This window comes from Dysidea avara, chromosome 3, assembly GCF_963678975.1.
Source record: "Dysidea avara chromosome 3, odDysAvar1.4, whole genome shotgun sequence".
In the NCBI taxonomy this organism is placed as follows: Eukaryota; Metazoa; Porifera; class Demospongiae; order Dictyoceratida; family Dysideidae; genus Dysidea; species Dysidea avara.
In genome coordinates, this window is record NC_089274.1 from 8,297,767 (window position 1) to 8,320,068 (window position 22,302).

Here is a 22,302-nt window from a genome sequence, read left to right on the forward strand (position 1 = left end):
TAAGCAGCAAGGGATTACCAATTCCCAGTACCTACTACCTGATGATAGTTTCTTTTTGGCTATCATGACAGAATTTCAGATGAATATATTTGAAGAATTTTCAGCCAAAATTGTGTGCCTGGATTCAACGCACCGGACAAACCAGTATAAACATAAGTTAGTAACACTGGTAGTCCCAGATGAGTTTCGTAATGGTAAGACAACATTAAACTGCACTGTATTAATTATTAATCTGTTGTTATAATCATTAGACCATACCTATTTGATCTTATGTTGCACGAGCAAAATTATTTTAAATTTGGGTAGGTAGATCAGTTTGAAAATGATAGCAATTTTCATACAAAATGCAGTAGCTATATTTTACATACACAGTTAAAAATTCAGGTTTCATATTATCACACTGCCTGTTTGCCAGCTAGGTTCCCCACTTTGAGCTTTCCCATTATATCTGTACAATTTTAGACTGTTGGACAATCTTCAATGGGCCCTTTTGGCTGTAACACAATTGTATGGTCTTTTAATTGGAACATGCCATCCACACACATGATTTTCAAAATTATTTCACTTGAAGAAAAATGCAGTTGGTCGGGCCTGCACAACATGAGATCAGATAGGTATGTATGGCCTAATGAGTATAAGACCTTGAAATGCACATCCCCATGCATATACAGAATTAAGGATACTACTTTCACATTACATTTGTTAACATTTATTTGCCCATCTTTAAAGATAACTTTTCATGTATGTAATTTCTTTCCGTCTATAACAATCAGTAACATAGCAGTAGCAAAACATAAGGAGTTTGAAATAACCCCCCTCCCTGATTATTATGATTTCTTGGCTGTGAGTCCCATATTGTACCCTGTACTGACTACGCACTGCTATACATGCAGGTTTAATGGTTGGCATTGTATTACAAATGTATTTGGTATAAAAATTACATGTCATGCCAGGCTGCCAGTAATCACATTACAAGATAGTGTGCACACTTGTATTTCTATGAACAGCTAATCATTTGTATAATCCAAATCACAATTCTTAATATCGTTAGAACCTGCCCTGCATACTTATGCTTATATACACCCAGGATGTCCTGTGGCTTGGTTGATCTCTAATAGAGAAGATGAAGCTACACTAACTATGTTTTTCAAAGTAGTTCATGAACGATGTCCTAAAGCAAAGATTACTAATTTGATGACAGATGACGGTATGTATCTAGCTATTGTGTCACAATGACAAGATGTGTTATTTCATATTTTCAATGATGTTTGTAGATTTGGCTGGAGTCAATGGATGTAGTACTGTATATCCAGGAGTGAGACATTTGCTTTGTAAATGACATATTGATAGGTACAGGTTAATGTGCTACCTCAATTTGTTTTTATCACAACATGTATTTATACAAAACATTTAGAGCATGGCAGAGAAAACTGAAAGCCCTAGTGAAGGATTCAGAACAGAAGGCAAACCTATATGCATGTTTATGGATACTAATGAACGAAGAGGACAGCGACACATTTAAAGATAAGGAGGAAACTTTCACAACTTATTGGTCTACCAGACAGCCGAAGTTTATAGAGTATTACAACAATGAGTATAGATCCAGAGCAGGTACTGTCATGATGTAAGTGATCCACATTCCAAGTTGTCTGGCCAGGCCAACAACAGTACTTCTAATGGTTTGGCCAGAGCATATAATGTTGTCTCAATTGGTTCCTTGTTACAAGTGATCCCCACCCACTCACACAATACTGTAGAAAGTTTGGCAACTGTGTGGTATTTCAACAAACTAAAATCTGCCAAATCATTTGTCCAATACAAATCTGTAACAATTTCACCAAAAATTTTCTCACCAGAATCCTACTGCTACAACTTTCCTCCTGCCTAACTATCTAGCTATAATATGGTAGCTAGCTAATGACTCAAACCACAATGATACGGGTGATATGATATGTTCTCAACCAGCATGATTGTGATACTTAAAAGATTTACCATAGCTTTTACCTTTTAGAAAAGATACATGTTGAGTGAAGCAAAACTTATAATAAGGACTGGCTTCTGTTATTGGTGGTATGTATATATGGTATAGTTACTGTACACAATCATAAGTGAAAAGTGACAAACTCTGCTGATTATACAACTCATGTTTGTTACATGGGTTATTGTTATGTTAAATGGAAACTATCCATAGTGCTGTAAATGGTCCGTAGGGACCATTTGTGGCACTGTAAGTGGTCTACGGAACCATCAGTGGCTGATATAGGTGGTCAGGAGGACCAACTTTTGGGGGACCAGTTGTAGCAATTACTTGTAATAACACTTGTGCACATATTTACTGAAAATGTTCATTTACAATTTAATAGAAAAGTGGGCCATGTGTTACCGTCACTTTGATCACCAGAGCACAGACACTAATATGCTTGTAGAAAGGTAGGTGTATAATAGTAAGAGGTTAAGATGCAATTTACACATCATATATACTACTGCATGTATCTGTAGTTTTCATAACAAGCTAAAGATGAATCCAAGATATCTGGCACATCAAGTTAACAAAAGAATTGATGATCTGGTTGGAACACTCCTACAAATTGAAGATTTGTTTTTTGATCGCATGCGTAAGGAGGTCATGAGAGACAGCAGTGAGGCATCACTAAAACAAGAGGGTACTGACAGGCACACCCGTGGGATGGAAATTCCTGATGAGTCAATACAGGTATAGATTATATACTCATACTTAGTGATAATCTGTCATTCTACAATAGATGGTCAGTGAGGATATCTTTAAAGTTGTGTCTACAAGCGGAGAGAAGGAGTACACTATTCATGTTTATGCTGAGCAATGTGCACTAGGAAGCAAGTGTGTCCCTCACTGCATAGCCCCCGAGTGTTCCCATTTATGTCGGTGTATCATGGAGTGTTCGTGCATTGACTACAAATGTGGACACATATGCAAGCATACCCATAAGGTCATCTTTCATACTCTGCATATGTACATGCAGTATGAGGGAAACTTTAATACTTAATATGTATGTAGGTTAGAGCATTGGTAGTGAACACACAGGTGGAAGACTTAAAACCAATCAATCATCAGTCCATTATAGAGGATGAACCTACTGAGACAACAGAGACGTCTACTGTATACATGTGTACCCCATCACAAGACAAGCGAAAATCTTCAGGTACTTAATATAATGTGATTTACAAATTACTATAATTACTAGACATCAATGGACGCAAGGAAGCAGTTAGGAAAATGCTAGAAGCCATAAGTGAATCATGTGACCAAACCTGTGATTCAAATGTCCTAGAACGTGTGTTGTGTTTACTGACGCAAGCATCTGCAGCTTTGAAGGCTGTTACCCAATCTTTACCAGAAAATGAATTGTGTAATTTTGAAGTTAAGGAGAAATTTGCACCGGCACAAAAGAATGAAATACAATTACGATTATGGAAAACATCAAAAGATCCTGGAAGAAAACCCTCTAACCCTCCAATGAAGTTTGTTGTGTACTGTACACATGCATGCACAGTTATAGGCAAAGCTACTGTACGTACATAGTATAATTACCATCTTCTCTCTTCTAGGAAGCCTAGTAACGATGACAAGTTGAAGATAATGTCAGTGATATCTGGATCTCAGCAGACAGCATCAAACAGGTAGCTAAATAAAGCATATGTACATAAAAGGTGATAAACACAACGTACATGTATTTATAGCAATCAGCTTTACGTTGACAGAGAAACAAACATTTGTATAGTCAAAGACCAACAGCCACAAGTTATTGGTAAACAGTATATTTTACAATTACACGTCTGCATTGTTTCCATACAAATAGGAAAAAAGCGAAAGAGATGTGGCACTTGCAAAGGCTGTACTAGAGTAAATTGTGAGAAGTGCGTCAACTGTCAAGACATGCCAAAATATGGAGGACCAGGAAAGAAGAAGAGGCCATGCAGTGAACGGAAATGTGAAAGGTCGATACAAATTTATGTTAATGATATGGAGATATTACGTTTTTCACACACAGATTAACACAGGAAACTGATACACTGAACACTGCTAGAAAGGTTTGATAATGATTGAACTACTGTAATATTAACACATACCAATGCACCACAATGTGTTTAGGAAAATATTCAGCCTGTTGACGACACAATTTCGAGGAAATTAACTGACAATTTTATATCAGGTATATGAACAAACAAATCGAAACAATATACAAACATACTTAACATATGCAGGTAGTAACAATGGAAAAAACAAACAGCCTAAGACACAACATGGTGTAAGTCACATTTACAACAAATTTTATTATAATCTATTGCTAAAGTAATATTTAAAATTGTATTTGATATACTGCCTGAATGTTTATTTTAGGTAGCCGAGGAGTTGATGTTATCATGTGATGCATATTTAACCAGACAAAGTCGTAAAGTAATAAAGATTAAACGGGACGGAAACTGTTTCTATGCATCACTTTCCTTTCAACTATTCGGTACACAAGATGAAGACTTTGAAGTTCGACACGTGGTAACCAGTATGGTTAAAAAAAACCAAAGTATTTTCAGACCTTATTTTATTCCAAGGAAAGATGTGGATACGATTGAAAAACATTGTGAGCAAAACTGGCCGTCAGGTGCATGGGCCACTCAGGTAGAAGTAGTAGCTGCAGCAACAGTTTTTGCAGTACCGATATTTTTCATAGAGCAGTCAGGAAATGAGCACAAGTGGAATACTACTATATACCCACTGCACAACCCCACACTCAAGTATCCTCACATTCCTGAGATGGAAGAATGTGCTTTGTTGAGGCCAACACATTTTGAGTTGTTATACTACACAAATTCTCATTATGATGCAATAGTATCTGTGGATACAGGAAGGGTGTGCATTTACCAGCCTTTATTATCAGGAGAATCTAGTGAACTGATCGAGATATCTGACTAGTCTCTTATTATTATTATGACAACCACTAGGAATATTGATTATATTGCATGCAGTTTAAATATCTTTGTTATACCTATGTCATTGTGAATCTTTTCTTTAAAAAAATCCTTGCTTGAATCCGGCGCCAGTTTTCAAGCGAGAATGGTTAAACAGCTGGCAGTGTATTCATTTTACTTGACACACTAATGGTGTTTGAGGGTAAGCTTATGGTAGTTTGAGAGTTGACCTGGCTTTGCTGGGACAAGCCACTCTCCAGCCCTCTCGTAAACTTACCTTCATACAGACAGTGGAAAGTCATAACAAGCAAACCTCAGGATAGCATTAAGGTAAAAGTTTTAATAATTTCCTCTGCCAGCCAAGACCATGAATTTGTACTAAACATACCTGACGACAACATACGTGGCTGAAAAACATTACCATTTGCATTACATTACTCGAGGCTTTCAACTTTTTACAAAACCACATCCAAGATTGCACATCTCAGATGGTCTATTATAGCAAATTCATAAACACGTCACACTTACTGTACACCAAATCTCAAACTGGTGGATTCTGTGTCATCTTGCTATAATACTCAGCAAAATAGTTTTACAACACAATAAGCAGGATATGAAAAATAATTAAAGCATTAGCTAGGTAAGTAATTGCATCGTTCCAGCTCTGTGATGTCGGCCAGTTCCTCTGTTGTTGCAATTTCTGAAACACATGCAGCCTACCAGCATGGCTGTAGATCTGTTTCTGCTGTAGAACTCAATGTGGATCACATGGCTGCTGGAGCATTTATTCTTCATTGATATGTACATAAGTAGCTGTTACGGTAACAACATTTTGTGTAAGCGTACAAGTGGAAAGGACTTATATAGGCTGTGCCTTCTTTCTTGTAATTTTATCAATTCCAAATGTGGTCAATAAAATTCAGTATAATAATGTAGCAGAATTTTAACCTTAAAATTGCAATTTTGGACTAACCGTATATAAATTTCATGGTAAAGTACATTATGTGGCAGTGTGAATTGTAATTATTTTTGGCTTTGTTATCTATTAATAAGCTTTATAGCGCAACAAACATTATGCCAGTTGCATGTGTGGGAACAGGGGAATTGCACTCTAAGCACTCTGTGCAAGCAACTTCTAGATCTACAAGCACCCATCAACTGAACTGATGAACACACAATACAAAACAAAAATCACATTACAAATACACACACACACACAAGTTTACAACAGCTACAATACTAAAAGAAGTCTTCACTCTTCACATACAAGCTGTGGACAGAGAGGCAAACTCTGTCCTATCCTGTGATGACTGAACTGATTATTGGCATGATGTGCAGATTATCTTGTCAGCTATAATAGAATGCATAACTATTTTGTGATTAACTGATAGCACTGAACACCTTATGATTTACTCACTTTTAGTCCAGAGAAAGAACCATCATTAGTAATATGATGATACATACAATACATTATTAGTCCTCGGTCTTGTGCGACCACAGTCAGATCAAGCAAAATGAGATCTTGTGGGCACGGCAAGTTGTGTACATGTAAAAAGAAAACAAACAAACAAAAAAAAAGACTAACAACAACAGCAACAACAATAATTACAAGACAAAAATTAAGTTAAGTGCTCGGTTGACCAATCACTACAAAAAAATCTTTTGCGAACATGTCATACATTGACGAGCAGCATTGTCGAGGATCTTTTGGATGGAAGATTTGGTGGTTACACAAAGTTGTACAAAGTCAATAAAGTTCTTGATGTTCTGAATGGAAGAAGGTAGGTAGTGACCTAGCACACTAATTTCAATAGTTTCATAATAGTTTGGGATTTTTAAGTGATCAAATTCTGCAAGCAGTCGATGATATTCAATCTTATTTTGTTTTCTAGACCTAGCAGATTGAATGTTGTGTTCTGAGTCTAGAGGGCAGGTTAGTTCAAGTAAAGCAACAGAGGGTTTGCCTGAGTTATATACAACAATATCTGGCCTGTAAGGTGTGATTAGTAAGGTAGATAGAATAGTGGCTTGAGGTGCTTCACTAGCTCGTAAACCCTGAAGGTCAGCAAAAACATGGATAGATGGATTGTCACTAAATATTTCTTTTGAGTTTAGAGGCCAGAAGGTGAAGAACTTGATCATGACGGTATGTATATCTCTGTTGCGGTAAGGCAACAGGACAGCCTCCTTGGATGTGAGCTGTGGTAGGATGAGTCGAGTCACACAATGTACACTTAACATCAGATTGAACACACCAATGCCTAAAGTTAACTGCAGTTGGTAAGGTATCTGAAGCAGCCCACAAAAGAAATGACAACTGCCCAGGATGAAAACCAGACATCAGCCGGACATGTTCTGTCCAACCACTTCTTCAGATAACGAGTGGCAGTTGATTCCATCTGTGAAATTGTCCTATTTGACACTGCATCAACACATAGGTGAAAATGTAACAATGATATGATGTAGTTTCTATATATCCAAACCTTGTACTCTCCACGAATACAGAGAGAATCAGTTGCATTCAGTAGGTAGTCAGTCTAGCAATCATTTGTTTACCTGCAGCTCTTTTAGTAGCACTCAAAGATCCACAATCAGTCGATGCAAAACTGAACTAAAAGCATTTTATGGTTTACCGTAGAAGCCGCGTAGCATCAGTTCGAAGTAACCACTTGAGGTGAGAATAACAGATAAAACACCAAAGCACCAAAGAAGAAGAATCTCACTTTTAGGTAATCGTGTGCGAATGACCGAAATGTGATCACGTGATTTCGGTACCGGAAGTTCAAAGGTCGTAGGATTTCTGCGTATAACAAGATTCTTTTGATACACCCGCATAGGATTTCATTATTGGAATTTCAGATTGAAATACTCTAATAGAGCAGTCACTTTTACTCTAATGAAGCAATCAGCTATACTCTAATGGGAAAATCATTTGTTATATGGATTAGTAATGTACTTTAGCTATTTAATGCAAGAGTAATCAATGTAGATCTCACTTTTTTGGCAGAAATCTTCATGTTTGGGATGTGTGTTGTGCTTTTGGAAAATAATGAATAATGAACAATAACCGCCCGCCCTCATCAAATTTTCAAAAATCTGAGCGAGAAACTGGTAATCAAGTTTCATTGGCCTAATGGCCAATACCAATAACCGATCTGATGTTTCAGTATTTTATCAAAATTTCACCGATATTTTGTAAAATTGCTATATATTTTTAAATTTTATTTTTTGATCTTATTTTTATGAAAGTAATAACATCAGGGTAAAATTAATCAGCTAAATAATAATTACCAATACTGCTCGATATTGCTGAAATTTGGTTGATAAACTGATTTCTGATTATTTACCCTTATACTTAAACCCACCATGTTTGGTTTATGCAATAGAATGTATACGTAGCTACCTACATGATTCTTTTTCAAAGAACAAGTATAATACAGTGCAAGTAATTTCACTATATTTAAAAAGAGCTCTTGTTATGCAAATTTTGTGATAATTTAAGTTAGCTACGTCCTTCTTGAAAACATCACAGTAGTAACCTTTTAGCATTAAACCCTTGTGATGATTATTAAATAATTTTATAGCAAAACACTTTTAGTTGCTTTTATATTCATTGTCAGGTAGTAAGTTTTTAGCATAAATTTCGATGTAAAAATTGAGGAATTTTAGGTTTGATTTATAGTTTTGGTCTACAAATCATAAAAACTTTAGTTTTAGTTTCAGATAACTAAAAGTAAAAGCCCCAATAAAACCACTTTTGGTTTTAATTTTAGTAAAACAACACTACTGCATGGAAACAATATAAGCCTACTAGTTATGGTTTCAAGCATATTTCAAGTATTGCTACCAAATTAAAATAGAGACTCATTTCTCAGACTTATGCAATGTCTTCAGTATCAGGGGTGCCTCTAGGGAGTGTCCTAGGACCTGATTGTGTTTGTCATGTTTATTAACGATTTACCTTAAAAAAAACATCCAATTTGCAATCCCCTTCATTCTTGCATATGATATCAAGTGTCTACACTTTTTCCCACCCCACACTGGCTACACAAAACTATATAGTGCTTATTTGATTAGATCCAACTGGCTGTTCCAGCGAACCCTGGCATTCTCACTTACTCCATAATGATGTAATTAATTACTTATGGATATCAGCACCAGTTGCAGGCATGCCTTCAGTATGCATATGCACACAAATTGACTGCGATTCATACACACATGCTGTAAGGCTAATATACTAAGCAAATAAATGTAAACACTTTTCAGGTATGCATGATAAAAGTACTGATAATGTCTTAATATAGTTGTGGCTACAAAATTGCCATTCTTACATCACATAATACTACAGAGCTTTTTATGGCCTTTGCGATGCATTTTGGTCAAATGTTCCGCCAATTGCTGATTGTTCTGCTGCGCTTCTCTGAGTTCACGTGTTAGGGAAGACAAAGTGTCTTGAAATATTGCTTGTTGTTTTTCTTGTTCTGATTTCATACTAGCCATAGCTGCTGCCATATCTGCACTCATCTTCATCACATTTTCTTGAGCTTTCCGAAGTTGCTCTTCTTTATTTTGTTCTCTCCTCTTAGCTTCTTGGTACAGCTCATTTGCTTTTTTGAAATAATAGTTGGTGTAAAGCCTTCTGTTGGCAGAATAAATATTATCTACCATTGTGAAGAATTCGGTAACCTTTGATCTTCGATAGTCAGTGCTGTTGTCAGTGCTCTCAAGCATCATAAACCATCTGTTAACCCTTTCCATCAACATTTTAAGATGTTCTGGACACTTTGGGTCATCAAGCGCACTGATAACTAAATCTCGTTGCTCCTGCTCATTTGTACCATAACATTTTGTTGCAGTGAAAATGATGAACATGAAAGGCCACAATTCTCCTAGCAACTCAAGCTCTTCAAGAGCTGTAGCTTCTGCAGAAGTGAACCTGTGGCTTGCATTGATAACTAAAGCTATCGCATGTACACCTTCCTTAGCTAAAAGAATAGCTTTGCCTAATTCATTGACTTTCTCTTCTTCTTTTCAAAGTCATCGCAAAACCCTGGCGTGTCTATTAATCGAACCTTCCTGCCACGAATCTCAGTCTTGTGAGCACCACTTTTTGATGTTACAGAGATCAACCCTCCACCAACTTTAAATACCTCATTTCCAAATAAATAATTGCAAGCAGTACTCTTCCCTGCTCCAGTGACTCCTGTCAACATAACAGATACTCCACCACCTGTATAATAGAGAGATATATTAAATGATCTATATCTATATGCTTTTATTCAATCTTTCATATTTAGTACATAACTACATCATGTTGCAGTGCCCACACCAAAGATCTGATTGTGCATGGTTGTACAAGGCCGTATCTTTGCATGACCATACAAGAACCTAGTCTGGCGGCGCCCGCCCCTTCGCATAGAGTAAGGGTCTGGTATGCTTAGTATAGTGGAGTTGTACCGGATTACCAAAAACTGGTGCAACCAATCAGAACGCTCCACGTTAATCAGCGCATTTTTGTTTATGTTACGTCAAAAGAATGAATCAAATGCCCTAACAGTACTGAAAGAGTTAGCTAAGGCCAATGAAACTTGATTAGCAGTTTCGCGTCATCGTCCGCATACTTTTGATACACCCGCATAGGATTTCATTATTGGAATTTCAGATTGAAATACTCTAATAGAGCAGTCACTTTTACTCTAATGAAGCAATCAGCTATACTCTAATGGGAAAATCATTTGTTATATGGATTAGTAATGTACTTTAGCTATTTAATGCAAGAGTAATCAATGTAGATCTCACTTTTTTTGGCAGAAATCTTCATGTTTGGGATGTGTGTTGTGCTTTTGGAAAATAATGAATAATGAACAATAACCGCCCGCCCTCATCAAATTTTCAAAAATCTGAGCGAGAAACTGGTAATCAAGTTTCATTGGCCTAATAAAGAACAAAGAGAAGTGTTATTTCGGGAAGGATTTTCGCCTTGTTTGATATGCGAAAAACCCGGGTTACGCTCTGATTTCCTAGGTAGGGAGACATGTCTATTCTATAAAAGTAGACCAATCCACTTTCGCCTGTGTAAAGGCGAAGGAAGTTCAATATCACTGCCACAATTTTGAGTGAGGCACTTCCGTTAAGACCATTTTCGTTACGTCATTACATTCAAATTAAATTCCTCCAGAACAACTCGGTGATACTAAGCAAACCAGACTCTTACTCCATGCGAAGGGGTGGGCGCCGCCAGACTAGCAAGAACCTATTTCTATTGTATGGCATTATAGTAATTTTATTTACAATACTTCACACAAGCTTATCTATAAAATCACGTGCGCACGCGCTATGCATTTTTTAGGGCAAAAACGTACAAAGGTTCTGTACAGAGGTTTTGAGGTTGCTTGATACACGACTACGTCGCTCGTGTGCAGAAACTAGCCAAAATGAAATTTAAGCAGCATATCTGAATTTCACGAAGAGTAAATTTCATTAGCTATATCTGTTGCACATGCGTAATACGATCGTGCCACTTTAACCAAGCAACCTCAAAACCTCTGTACAGGGAATTTAACACTTCTTGCAATTTCGTAAGTATGAATACGCACGCATGCGTGTTTTCAGTTGTAAGCGATTTATCTGGTGCTACTGCGGTTTTCCAAGTTCTTGCAATGCAAAGCGTCATGCGCTATACAAGCATGTTCGTGCGCAGTTGTTCAACAGCGGATTTTCAGTGCCAACTACTGACTCACAGGACTTTAAACATGCTTACGCATAAACTCGACAGCCACAGAACGTTACAAGTGTATAGTTACATACATTTAAAGAACTGCGCATACTGACACATTATTAGCGCATGACGCTTTGCATTGCAAGAACTTGGAAAACCGCAGTACAATGCATGGTGGTGGATACCCATGACGTGCTTTAGACTGCTGTATACGCGACAAATTCCCCCTAAACAGGGGTAGTAACATAGGTTATTTCACCTCGAGAATAGCCAAATAATAGCAAATACGTATGCATTTCGTACGAAATTGCAAGAAGTGCAAATTCCCTGTAGCTACATCATGATCAGTACATTCTACGAAAACCTTTTAAAATGCTATTGCGATTTGCGAAGGAGACAGACTATTGGACTGAATGGTCGTCCTACATCTGCCAGTATCGAGGAGCACACAGTAGTGCTCGAACTGACGGACAGAACGCTGCTTTTCTTTAGCCGTTCCTATAGTGGCTCCATGCGAAGAGGAACGGTATATTTTCCAACCGGATACTTCAGTGAGTGAGTGCATGAGTGCATGTAACATTCAGTCGCTAGGCTCCCCGAGTGCAAACGTTTTGTATGAGGGCAGCAAATAAATCAGCTAGTTATGGGTGCAATACTGTTACTCACCAGACGCCTCTGCAATTAAACTTTGGAACCCCCTTCCCCCCTACATAATTAATTCCCCTTCCCTGGATAATTTTTGTAACAACTTAAGTAATTATATCTGTGCATTATAATCATTTGTGATTTCTGCACAGTAAAAACAAATAATAAATAATAGACGCCATGATAAACGGCCGAGTAGCTCAGTATATATTTCGCTGATTAATTATTCAAAATCTGAACTACCTCCGTAAGTACGTTCTATTGATATTTAACTGCTAGCTGGATATATAGTAACATTCCCCATACCATTACGTATGCAACCTCAACTAAATGGATGGTGATACGTCACCGTGACGTCAATGTATAGACCACAAACTTAAAAAAAATATTGCATGCGTGCCAAACGCAGTGGGCACGAGACTACATCAGACCATCATAGTGCAGCTGGTATAGTTGTGTACTGCTGATAAACCACAAGATTCTAATTGTAACCCAACTATTACACATAGCTACTTGCCCAGGGATTTCCCATCAGATTTCTAGGAATCACTATACAAACATTTGGTTCAAAAACTAAAGAAAACTAATCTACTTGTTAGTATAGTATTTCCTGGAAATTGCTGTCCAATGTATTGCATCAGAAAATGCATTGGAATGATGTAATTGCTAAACCATAGATTATAGAGGGCCATAAGACACTAAAACCATAGACTACAGCCTGGGCCGTAAAGCTCTCTCTATAATCTATGGCTAAATACATGTGGATAATATTGGCAAGAGTTCATATTTGTATCATGGGAGAGAGTATCTAACTGCCAGTATGGCCTGCACAAACACACTGCTGCAAGTTCCTTTTTTATCCTCTAGCCTGATTCTACTGATGACAAAGAACTTTTGATAGGCATTGATAAGGTCAAGCCTTTCTTCTACGAGAAGCCTGAGGTGTTACTGCATGCTGCAACAGTGTGTTTGCTGAATGAACTCTTGATATATTGCTGTTTGCTAGTACTTGGCCATTCACATTATTCTGGAACCAGTTGTCCTGCACATCATTCATACAGTATCATATTATGTAGGGATCATGCAGAGTTTTGGGCTTTATTGCCCTTAAAAATCACCCAAAAAACAGCCTCAGTTTTCCTTCAAAATAGTTCAGTTGGTGCATATTGGGTAAGCATATAACCAAGCCCAAAAATGCCTTCAGAGCTACCCTAAACCCTTCCAACAAGTTTCTATGGAATTTTATAATTTTCAATTTAACTGATTTTTTTAATAACTGACTAACTAATCCCTTCAACCAAGCATAACTTGACAATGCGTCACTGCACTTTTCACTAGTTGATTGTCTGGTCATACATGCACACATTCAGATGTAAAATTAATTTTATAGTATGCCTGGTGCCATTCTTTCTTTTGATGTGGTATGCACGGGTTCATTAGCCATACTGTGTTATGAATAAAAAAATAAACAATAAGAAGGAAAAATTAGAAATTTTTAGTTGGATTATAGGGATCATAAATGTCCAGCAGTATAATCTGCAGGTATATAGGCAACCTCTCTTGTTTTGCAACTTTTTTATTCCCTGCAGTATTTCACTACTTTTATTATTCTTAGATCTACAATTTTTTCTATATATATACTTGTATTGTCTAAATAGAATGTTTAGTCAGAAACATTTTCAACACCAGACCTCTATAATTATGATTATGATTATATGATAATTGTAGCATATGATCACAACATGTAGCAAACAGTGATCTTCGGTTGAAAATGCTATAGTCTACTATATAGGTAAGTATAATGCATTCAGCGGTGCTTAAATCCATTTGCCAAAGTTGAGTCCACTTTACTATATAAGATTAAGTTCATGCTGTAGTTGCTCAAGCTTTTATTAGAAGAAATATCAACTACTACCCAAGACACATTAAATCCAACTGTTACCAAACCATTGTCAGACCTATACTTGAATATGCATGATCCAATATGGGCACCTCACTCACAAATAGACATCTCTGCAATAGAAAAAGTACAACATACTGCAGCACTACTCTTGGAAAAACAGTGTTACTATTATGATTAACTCACTTAATTGGCGTTCTCTTGATTCATGCATGTTGTACCTACTTCAAGCTAACTATGTTTTACAAGATATTATTATTGTCCCATCTATATCATTAACTCCAATGTCCACATTCACCAGGGGTCACTCTAACACCATGCATATGCCACTTACCTTTTCTCCTTCTTGCCTTCAACTATTAAATTATGAAATCAGAAAACATAGTCAACCATCTTTGAACAATTTAAAAGAATTATTGTATAGTTACTTATTTTATATGTTGATTTAGTATTAAGTAATCACTTTATATCTGTGTGTCATGCTCTGTAGAGTTTCTACACAGTAATAAATAAATAAACAAATAAATAAATCTTTATTGATGGTTCTGTATAATATGCACTTATCTGTAAAAAGTCATAACTGAGACAAAATACCATAGTTGATGCCATTAATGTAACAAAAACATCAGACGGGAACTTCTGATTGAACTTGTTGAAATCTCAGTTATACCGATTCAAAAGTGCACATGTTCTCTGAGTCCATAATGACAAAGCTTAAAAATCTATAATACAGAACTGTATCAAACACTTTAAAGTCAATAAAGATTATGTTGACTTGGAAAGTGTGATCCATGGCTAGTTTTATGTCTTCAACAAGCAATGATTCCAGTCAACATGGACCACTGTCTATAAACATTAACTATAAAACCACTTGCTTTACTAGGTTTATTCAGTAGACAAACAGCCTTTGACAATCCAACTATCACTGCTAGCAAAATGGTGTATCATGAATTACACCTTACGGATTCAAATTGGGAGTTGTTATGAAGCGACTGAAGTGAGGGAGAATGATCTCTATAGCTAATATCAAAGAGTGGTACATATGAGACAGAGTTTAATGGTAGGAAGATTCGGTCAATTAATATCCCCAGGGTTTTGAGGGGAGAGCTATCATTTTTAGCAAAAGATGGTGTACATGTGGTAGTTATCAATATGGCTCACCAATTTATAAGTTAGTCATTTTGAACAAATTGAGTTGCTAGGACAATTATGCCTAGTGGTCATAATATGTCCCACTGAAGCCCTACATCAAAAGTAAGGATATGGCAATTAAACCCCAGAAATGAATGTTAAATCCAGTAGGTCAGAGTTCTTAAATATAATTCAGTTGGATCAAAAGGAAATATGAAGCCATATCATATAAAACTGCAAGCATAGCAATATTGAAACTTTACTAGCCTCATTATAGTTCTTTATGAAGTCAAATGCTTCAAAGTATGGGTTAGAAACCAGTTGAATTACACCTGCACTAATAGAATATATCAACACGTCAGCCTCTAGCTTTGCCTTGGATTAATAACAATTAATGATATCCTACTTATGGTGGGGTTTAACTATAGCTTATTTTCACTGCAGCACAAGGTCATGTGACCAACCGCAATGAGAAAATAGTAATCAGAACATTTTGCATATTGAAATTAATGGAAAGAGTCAAATGGCAGTTTATGATGCTTGAGAGCACTGACAAAAGTTTAGAATATCAAAAGTTAAGAATTCGATCATTGAAGTAGTGAATGGAATTTATACCACCAACAATAGGTTTTACACTAACATACCATGAAAGCAAATACCAAGAGTAAAAAGATGAGATGAGGAACTAAGAAAAGCTTTAAAGAACATTCAGGACGTAAATGACCACCACGAGATCAGAAAATAATCATAAAGACAGCTGCAACAAGCTATATTTCAACTAGAGTTGTATTGATAATTGGTCCAGTATGCAGCTGCAGTATACCATTGAACTAGGGCTAATATCAAAGGTTCTGGCATGTACTTTGCCATTAGGGTTTGTGGTAACTACAAAGCCAACTGTAAACAGAGATGGTTGGAGCCCTAGCCCACTTGTAAAATTAGTAGCTTTGAGTTAACTGCGAGCAATAGGTGAGATGAGGACGAACTAGAGTAATATACAAATGTAGTTTGACTGATGGGCAGTGCTTGTAACAAAATGTATGCCATATCAAAGCCAATAATTTGTATGCTTTGGATATTATAGAATTGTAATGATTTGACCAGTTCAGGTCACTGGATACAATCACTCCCAGGTCCTTTAGAGTCTCTTGACAATTGATTTCAGTGCTGGGAATAAGATATCTGGTGTTGGAGATTGACTTGAAGGGGACATGAACACATTTGGTAAAGCTGATAGTTAGTATAAAAATGTTTGATGAATAATAGAGTCACATCTTGCTGGAGCTTAATGCGGTCCTCATCACATGAAATGGTCATAAAACATTTCATGTTATCAGCAAACTTCAATACTTTGCTAACTTCTATACTGGAAGAGATACTGTTCATATAAACTAAAAAATAATAGGGGGGCTAAAATACTCCCCTGGGGGACGCCAGATATAACTGGTAGTACACTGTCTGATAAGGTGTTGTTGATAGATACCTGCTGTACTCGATCAGTGAGATAGCATTTAAACCACGACCACAGTATGTCAGTAATGCCAAAAGACCAGAGGTGATTTAGTAGAATACCACCTGAAACAGTGTCAAAAGCCAAAAGCTTTACGTATATCCAGATATATAGTATCAATTTGCATTGGGCTGCTGGTCAAGAAGTCAAAGAATATTAAAAGCTTTTGTAAGGTGGAAGTTCCTTTTATAAACTAGAAATATAGTCCAACTAATGAACCCTTTTTATAGGACATCTTAGCATAGAGTTGCGGTGGATGGACATACCATTAGGGCTGGTTCTTCTTCTCTTTTAAAATTTAAAAAAAAACTAAGAACAGTTTTCCTTCAGCATTTGTATCATAAATAGTCAGCACACTTGCTGACACCATGCATTCATTTGTGTCTAATTAAGAATCCACGGATGACTAAAAATAATCACATGATACTTAGAATACATCAGTTTACAGAATAATGGAATTTTCTGGCTTGGCAAAAAAAACCATAATTGTATCTGTGTGATGATTGTACTGTTTGTCTATACTGTAGGTCTTGGAGATGTCTAGGCTATACGTCTTGGAGATGTAAAACTGCTACCTAAAACTAGGGAGCAGAGAAACCTGTCATTGGTGGGTACTGAAAAGGAAACCAAACCAACAGGCCTTCCTAAATAAGCAGGTATGTGTGCTATGACCGCCTAAATGTGACAGGTAACATGGGGAGTACTTCATTATAACAACTGCACATGCACACCACTCTTACATTCTATTTAATACACAACACGTATAAACTACTATTCTAATCTAAGTCAGTTACTGCCAACAGTGTTACATATATATACACTTTTACAAATGCTATGGTGTGTTCAATTTATTTATCACTGCCATAGCTATGCTACTTTGGTTTGTGCATCCCATGGGCACTTTCCAGATCAAGTAAGACCAGATCAATTCTACCAAATATGCTACTGCATCTTTATACCTTCACGTCATGCTGTAAAATGTATGTTAGAGGAGCATGGCTGGAATTTGAAGGAGTAGTAGTGTACCCTGCTACCTGCTACCACTGCATGTGCAAGGCCAATAAGAGATTGCCACAGAAAATTCTATTCTGAATGCAGTTGGTAGCTATACCACTACAAAATGAACATAGAGAAGCAACAGAAAAAAATCCAACCACTGTTTCTGTTATCCATGTGATAGTCACTACACTAATCATTGTATTCTTATTTGCTGTTTTCATTATGTTTTAACATGAGAAATCAATAATTATTAAAATTCTCTCGAGTATGAGATAAGAGGCTATGATTACAATTGCATGCATTGAAATGAGCTATTAGCCAGTTGCCTTGCAATCATTGCAAGTGATCACTGCCTGAAATTTGTAAGCTTACTGCCACATTACGAGAACTATAGCTAGTGAGTTAATGGAGCCTATGGTGTAGATACTAGTAGCTCAAGTACAGTGGCCCAGAGTTGTACAAAGTCATAACTCATATATATATATATATATATATATATATATATATATATATAATATTATATATATATGCATGTATGTTCACTAAAAAAATTAGGCAGTGGTTACTGAACCGAAAGTCGGTTCAATAAGCTGGACTCGCTATTGAACCGACAGTAAAACTTAGACAAAAAAAGGGTCACTAAACAAAACAAAAAACCCACAAAACTCAACCTGGGCTCAAACCCTGGACTACTAGAACTGTAGGCAGTGTGTTAACCACTGTGCTACCGCTGCTAGCTGCCCACTATGCCTACTTTTCTACCTTATAAATTTTACTCACATAGTAGCTATAAGAAGAATGTAACATACAGGTGAAGAAGAAACCAAAGCTGAACCCGAGCCTAACCCTAACGCTAGTGCTAATGTTACTTTTTGCATCCCCTAAAGTCAAATGCTCAGGAAAACTACTAGTCGCGAAAATAAAACCTTTCGGTTCAGTAACCACTTCCAAAAAATTAACACCATTGCATCATCGTAAAATCTCTTGACATTAATAATTAGCTTAAGGTGACAAAAATTAATTCCACATAGACCTATATGCTAGGCTTAATTAATAACACTTTCTCACTGCATGTAGCTATATTAACTACATGCAGTGAGGAAAGTGTTAATCAAGCCTAACTAAAACTTAGCATATAAGTGAAGTTATCATGTTTTGTCACCTTAAGCTAATTATTAATGTCAAGAGATTTTACAATGATCCAATGGACTTAGTAAACATGCATGCATATAGCTATATATAAAAGTTATGATGTAATGGTAACATATGTAACTATTTTGCATGTCATTTGCACCAATTGTATTTGAGGTTACAACCATGATGGGACTGTCCTAGCAGTTGCACAATTGTGCAGTCAGGAATCTATGAATGTGACATAGGTGATAGTTTAGACTTTCAATCAAGCCCTGCAGCGAGACATACCTATATACTTAGCCAAAGATCATGGCGTCTGGTGAGAAACAATAATTCCTAGCTAACTAGTTGTTTAGTCTCGCATGCCCAGACTTTTGTTCTTTGTCATTGGGTAGGGAGACTGAGGGGTAGGTAACGAGCTAAAATCATCTATGAAATTTCAAAAATAACTGCCCATATTTCATCTTTTAAGACAAATTTCAATTCAAATATCTCCGTAAATTCTAAAATCTGTAAATTTTAGACTCCGTAAAATGTAAATTGTCACCATATCTTTTCGATTGTCAAATTTCATCTTTCAAACTGCACAAATTTCAGGCAATATTTCATCTTTCAGAAATAATTTCAGAGATGATCTACAAAATTTCAGGTCGTTACCTACCCCTCGAGGGAGACTAGCTACTCAATGACCCAAGGGCAATGACAAAGAAAAATGTGGTCTGGCCATGCAATTAGCCAAGATCTATTGTCTGACGGGACCATGGGGAGATTAAGTCTTCGACTCATTGGTTTTATGACTGCATGATGTTTGCTTTGTGCTAGGGCTGGGCGGTATTGGAGTTTTGCTTCATGATATATCGTGCAGAAATATATCACGATATTACTATTTATCGCGGTTATTAAAGATGACTGCTATATTAGAGTAGCTGACTGCTTTATTAGGGTATCTCGATCCTAGCTGACTGTTCTATTAGAGTATCTCGATCTTTGTAAAAAAAAATTGACTAGCTAGTACTAGGTCCTTGTTTGCAGTAGTATCACGTGTGCATTATAACAACCTTAAGGGCTTAAAAAGCTGTCACAAACACTAAAAATCGTAATAATATCGATATCGTGATATTATCGTTTCACCGAATCTACGCGATACAGATATCGTTTCATTGCAATACCGCGGTATTACTATAATACCGAGAAACCGCCCAGCCCTACTTTGTGCATATTTAATTATACACTGTCGAAATAAACTATATTCAATTTTGTCCTATTATCACATGACTGCCAAAATACCTGATGCACGTTCTTCTAAAACAAAACAAAAGATTCTTCTGAGCTCAGGCATAGCTATATTTGCATGCATGTCCATTTCCATTATAAAATTGGCAGTTTTTCAAGCCATTATTTGCCTGGCACAATAAACACAACTGTACCCTAAAGATTTCACTGATTGTACATCTGTTATTCTATACCTGTATGCAGTCTTGTAAAGTTATATATAACCAAATCAAGTCAATTAAGCTTGTACCTTCCTTTTAATAAATAACACAAGCATGAATTCATAGCTACCAACTTGATAGCACTCAGTGCTGACATGGCTTTTACTGAGCATGTACAGTACAGAATGCAAAAATAATGGAAGAATACAGAATAATGGTCAGAGCTGATAGTAGCCAGATGCAGGTGATAGACAGGAAACAGAGAATTTATTTGGAGTGGCCTAAATATGATGTGATCTCATAGCTAGCTGTACTAATGCATATCCCCTTGTCTTTTTCTCTGGGCCAAGCAATGGCAAGCACAGCACGCTTTGATTGACTGTCATGGAATACAGCTTGACCTTTGTCCATTGCTTATAATACTTGTCCGTTGAATTTTGCTTTTAATGTGGTTGGATCGAAGTACTGTAGTTACAGTGGCTATTGGAGTGACACCCCTACTTATCTTTCTCTCTCTACATGTAGGTAATGAAATAATTGTTATGTTGACAGGAGTCACTGGAGTAGGGAAGAGCACTGCTTGCAATTTTTTGCTTGGAAATGAGGTATTTCGAGTTGGTGGAGGATTGATCTCTGCAACATCAAAAAGTGGTGCTCACGAGACTGAGATCTGTGGCAGGAAGGTCCAACTAATCGACACTCCAGGATTTAGTGATGACTTTGAAAAAGAAGAGAAAGTCAATGAATCAGGTAAAGCTATTGTTTTAGCTAAGAAAGGTGTACATGCGATAGCTTTAGTTATCAATGCAAGCCACAGGTTTACTTCTGCAGAAGTTACAGCTCTTCTTTTGTTATTAGTTATTATGTTCAGCCTTAAATACAAATCAATTTACAATGAATTAGTATATTAGTGATTGCTAATTTCCATTTAAATACTTGACTCAATGATCACATCATCAAGTCTATTCCAAAATGGTACTGTTCTTGGTAGGAAGTATTTGTATACGTCAATTCTTGATAGGGATAGTAAGGTTGTGTTAATGTCAAGTCCTCAACACAGACGATCTCATGCATAACAGAACAACTGGGTATAATTAAAACTCAACATGTACTTTATAGAGCTAATTAGACTATAGTCTTGCCCATTTGCGATGTTCTTATAATGTTGTATTTTCAAGGATGCTTGTGATGCTGTCTCTTTGATTTCTTTTCCATCACTGATTACTTGTCACAAAACAAGCAGCTCAATGCTGGACCATCTCAACTTGTGGATTTAGTTGTGAGAATCCCATATTGGTGAACAGTACTCTATTATGGGTATCACAAATTGCTCATATGCTAGCTCACGCAGATGTCAAGGTCAATGCCAAAGATTTCATTAACTGATGGTATATTTTTCATTGCATACACATAAATAAACTTTTGCTATGGTGGTTCAAAATTTGCATTTACTAATAGTAAAATCCATCTATTTTCTGCCCATTTTGACTATGTTAAGTTGTTAGGTCTTGTTGAAATATTAGGTGGTCACTTGTGCTATGAATAACCACAAAGAGTTTCATCTGACTATTATTAATACTCTAAGTTATGTCATTTATATTGTAGTAAAAACAGGCCAAGGTGACCCAAGGCTAAGCCTTGTGGTACCCCTGATGTGACTTCACAAGAAGAAGGAAAGGAAGCATCAACAACAACTGGTTGGTAGCTAGTGATTGCTCAAGAAAGACTCTAACCATCACAAAAATCTCATCTTTAATGTGCTATAGGAATAATAGGATTTGATTTTTGGTAGTAATCTTGTATGTGGAACTTTATCATAAACAGGGGTGCCACTCAGGCTCTTGCTGTGGGTCGATCTGCGACTGCGGTCAAACTCTAAGTCAACGGT

General features: G+C 36.6%; 2 protein-coding genes and 2 long non-coding RNA genes across 6 annotated transcripts; 2 read left to right on the forward strand and 2 right to left on the reverse strand.

Moving 5' to 3' along the window:
- The first annotated feature begins 702 nt into the window (after window positions 1-702).
- LOC136249229 (uncharacterized) lies at window positions 703-5,066 on the forward strand. 3 transcript variants are annotated; one of them, XM_066041186.1, is made up of 15 exons: window positions 706-1,207; window positions 1,275-1,350; window positions 1,415-1,611; window positions 2,364-2,430; window positions 2,500-2,713; window positions 2,763-2,966; window positions 3,035-3,179; window positions 3,222-3,498; window positions 3,586-3,657; window positions 3,718-3,785; window positions 3,837-3,975; window positions 4,029-4,068; window positions 4,130-4,190; window positions 4,243-4,286; window positions 4,379-5,066. In XM_066041186.1, the coding sequence occupies exons 3-15, from the start codon at window positions 1,494-1,496 to the stop codon at window positions 4,946-4,948; spliced, it is 2,019 nt and encodes a 672-aa protein (XP_065897258.1). In that variant the 5' UTR covers window positions 706-1,207; window positions 1,275-1,350; window positions 1,415-1,493; the 3' UTR covers window positions 4,949-5,066. The 3 variants fall into 3 exon arrangements, with proteins under 3 accessions (XP_065897259.1, XP_065897258.1, XP_065897260.1); XM_066041187.1 differs by lacking the exons at window positions 4,130-4,190; window positions 4,243-4,286 and having other exon boundaries at window positions 703-1,207; XM_066041188.1 differs by lacking the exons at window positions 706-1,207; window positions 1,275-1,350 and having other exon boundaries at window positions 1,483-1,624.
- On the reverse strand, window positions 4,157-7,695 carry LOC136249230 (uncharacterized). The gene is made up of 3 exons (XR_010698125.1): window positions 7,428-7,695; window positions 6,362-7,366; window positions 4,157-6,295 (listed from the first exon to the last, which is right to left on the reverse strand). It is a non-coding gene; the product is annotated as an uncharacterized lncRNA (long non-coding RNA).
- Window positions 7,696-9,276: 1,581 nt separating this feature from the next.
- LOC136248293 (GTPase IMAP family member 4-like) lies at window positions 9,277-10,157 on the reverse strand. The gene is made up of 2 exons (XM_066040090.1): window positions 9,961-10,157; window positions 9,277-9,880 (listed from the first exon to the last, which is right to left on the reverse strand). The coding sequence occupies exons 1-2, from the start codon at window positions 10,155-10,157 to the stop codon at window positions 9,277-9,279; spliced, it is 801 nt and encodes a 266-aa protein (XP_065896162.1).
- A 1,870-nt stretch (window positions 10,158-12,027) lies between these two features.
- LOC136251903 (uncharacterized) lies at window positions 12,028-18,025 on the forward strand. Its single transcript, XR_010699254.1, has 3 exons — window positions 12,028-12,213; window positions 17,376-17,504; window positions 17,716-18,025. It is a non-coding gene; the product is annotated as an uncharacterized lncRNA (long non-coding RNA).
- Window positions 18,026-22,302: the final 4,277 nt, after the last annotated feature.

Excerpts from the sequence above, each read along its gene's own strand:
- LOC136249229 (XM_066041186.1), top strand. The coding sequence starts at position 1,494 with ATGAACGAAGAGGACAGCGACACATTTAAAGATAAGGAGGAAACTTTC. Across the intron at positions 2,431-2,499 it reads ACTAATATGCTTGTAGAAAG|TTTTCATAACAAGCTAAAGA; the intron begins GTAGGTGTATAA and ends ATGTATCTGTAG. Across the intron at positions 3,976-4,028 it reads AGTGAACGGAAATGTGAAAG|ATTAACACAGGAAACTGATA; the intron begins GTCGATACAAAT and ends TTTCACACACAG.
- LOC136248293 (XM_066040090.1), bottom strand. The coding sequence starts at position 10,157 with ATGTTGACAGGAGTCACTGGAGCAGGGAAGAGTACTGCTTGCAATTAT. Across the intron at positions 9,881-9,960 it reads TTTGAAAAGAAGAAGAGAAA|GTTCACTTCTGCAGAAGCTA; the intron begins GTCAATGAATTA and ends TGCAAGCCACAG.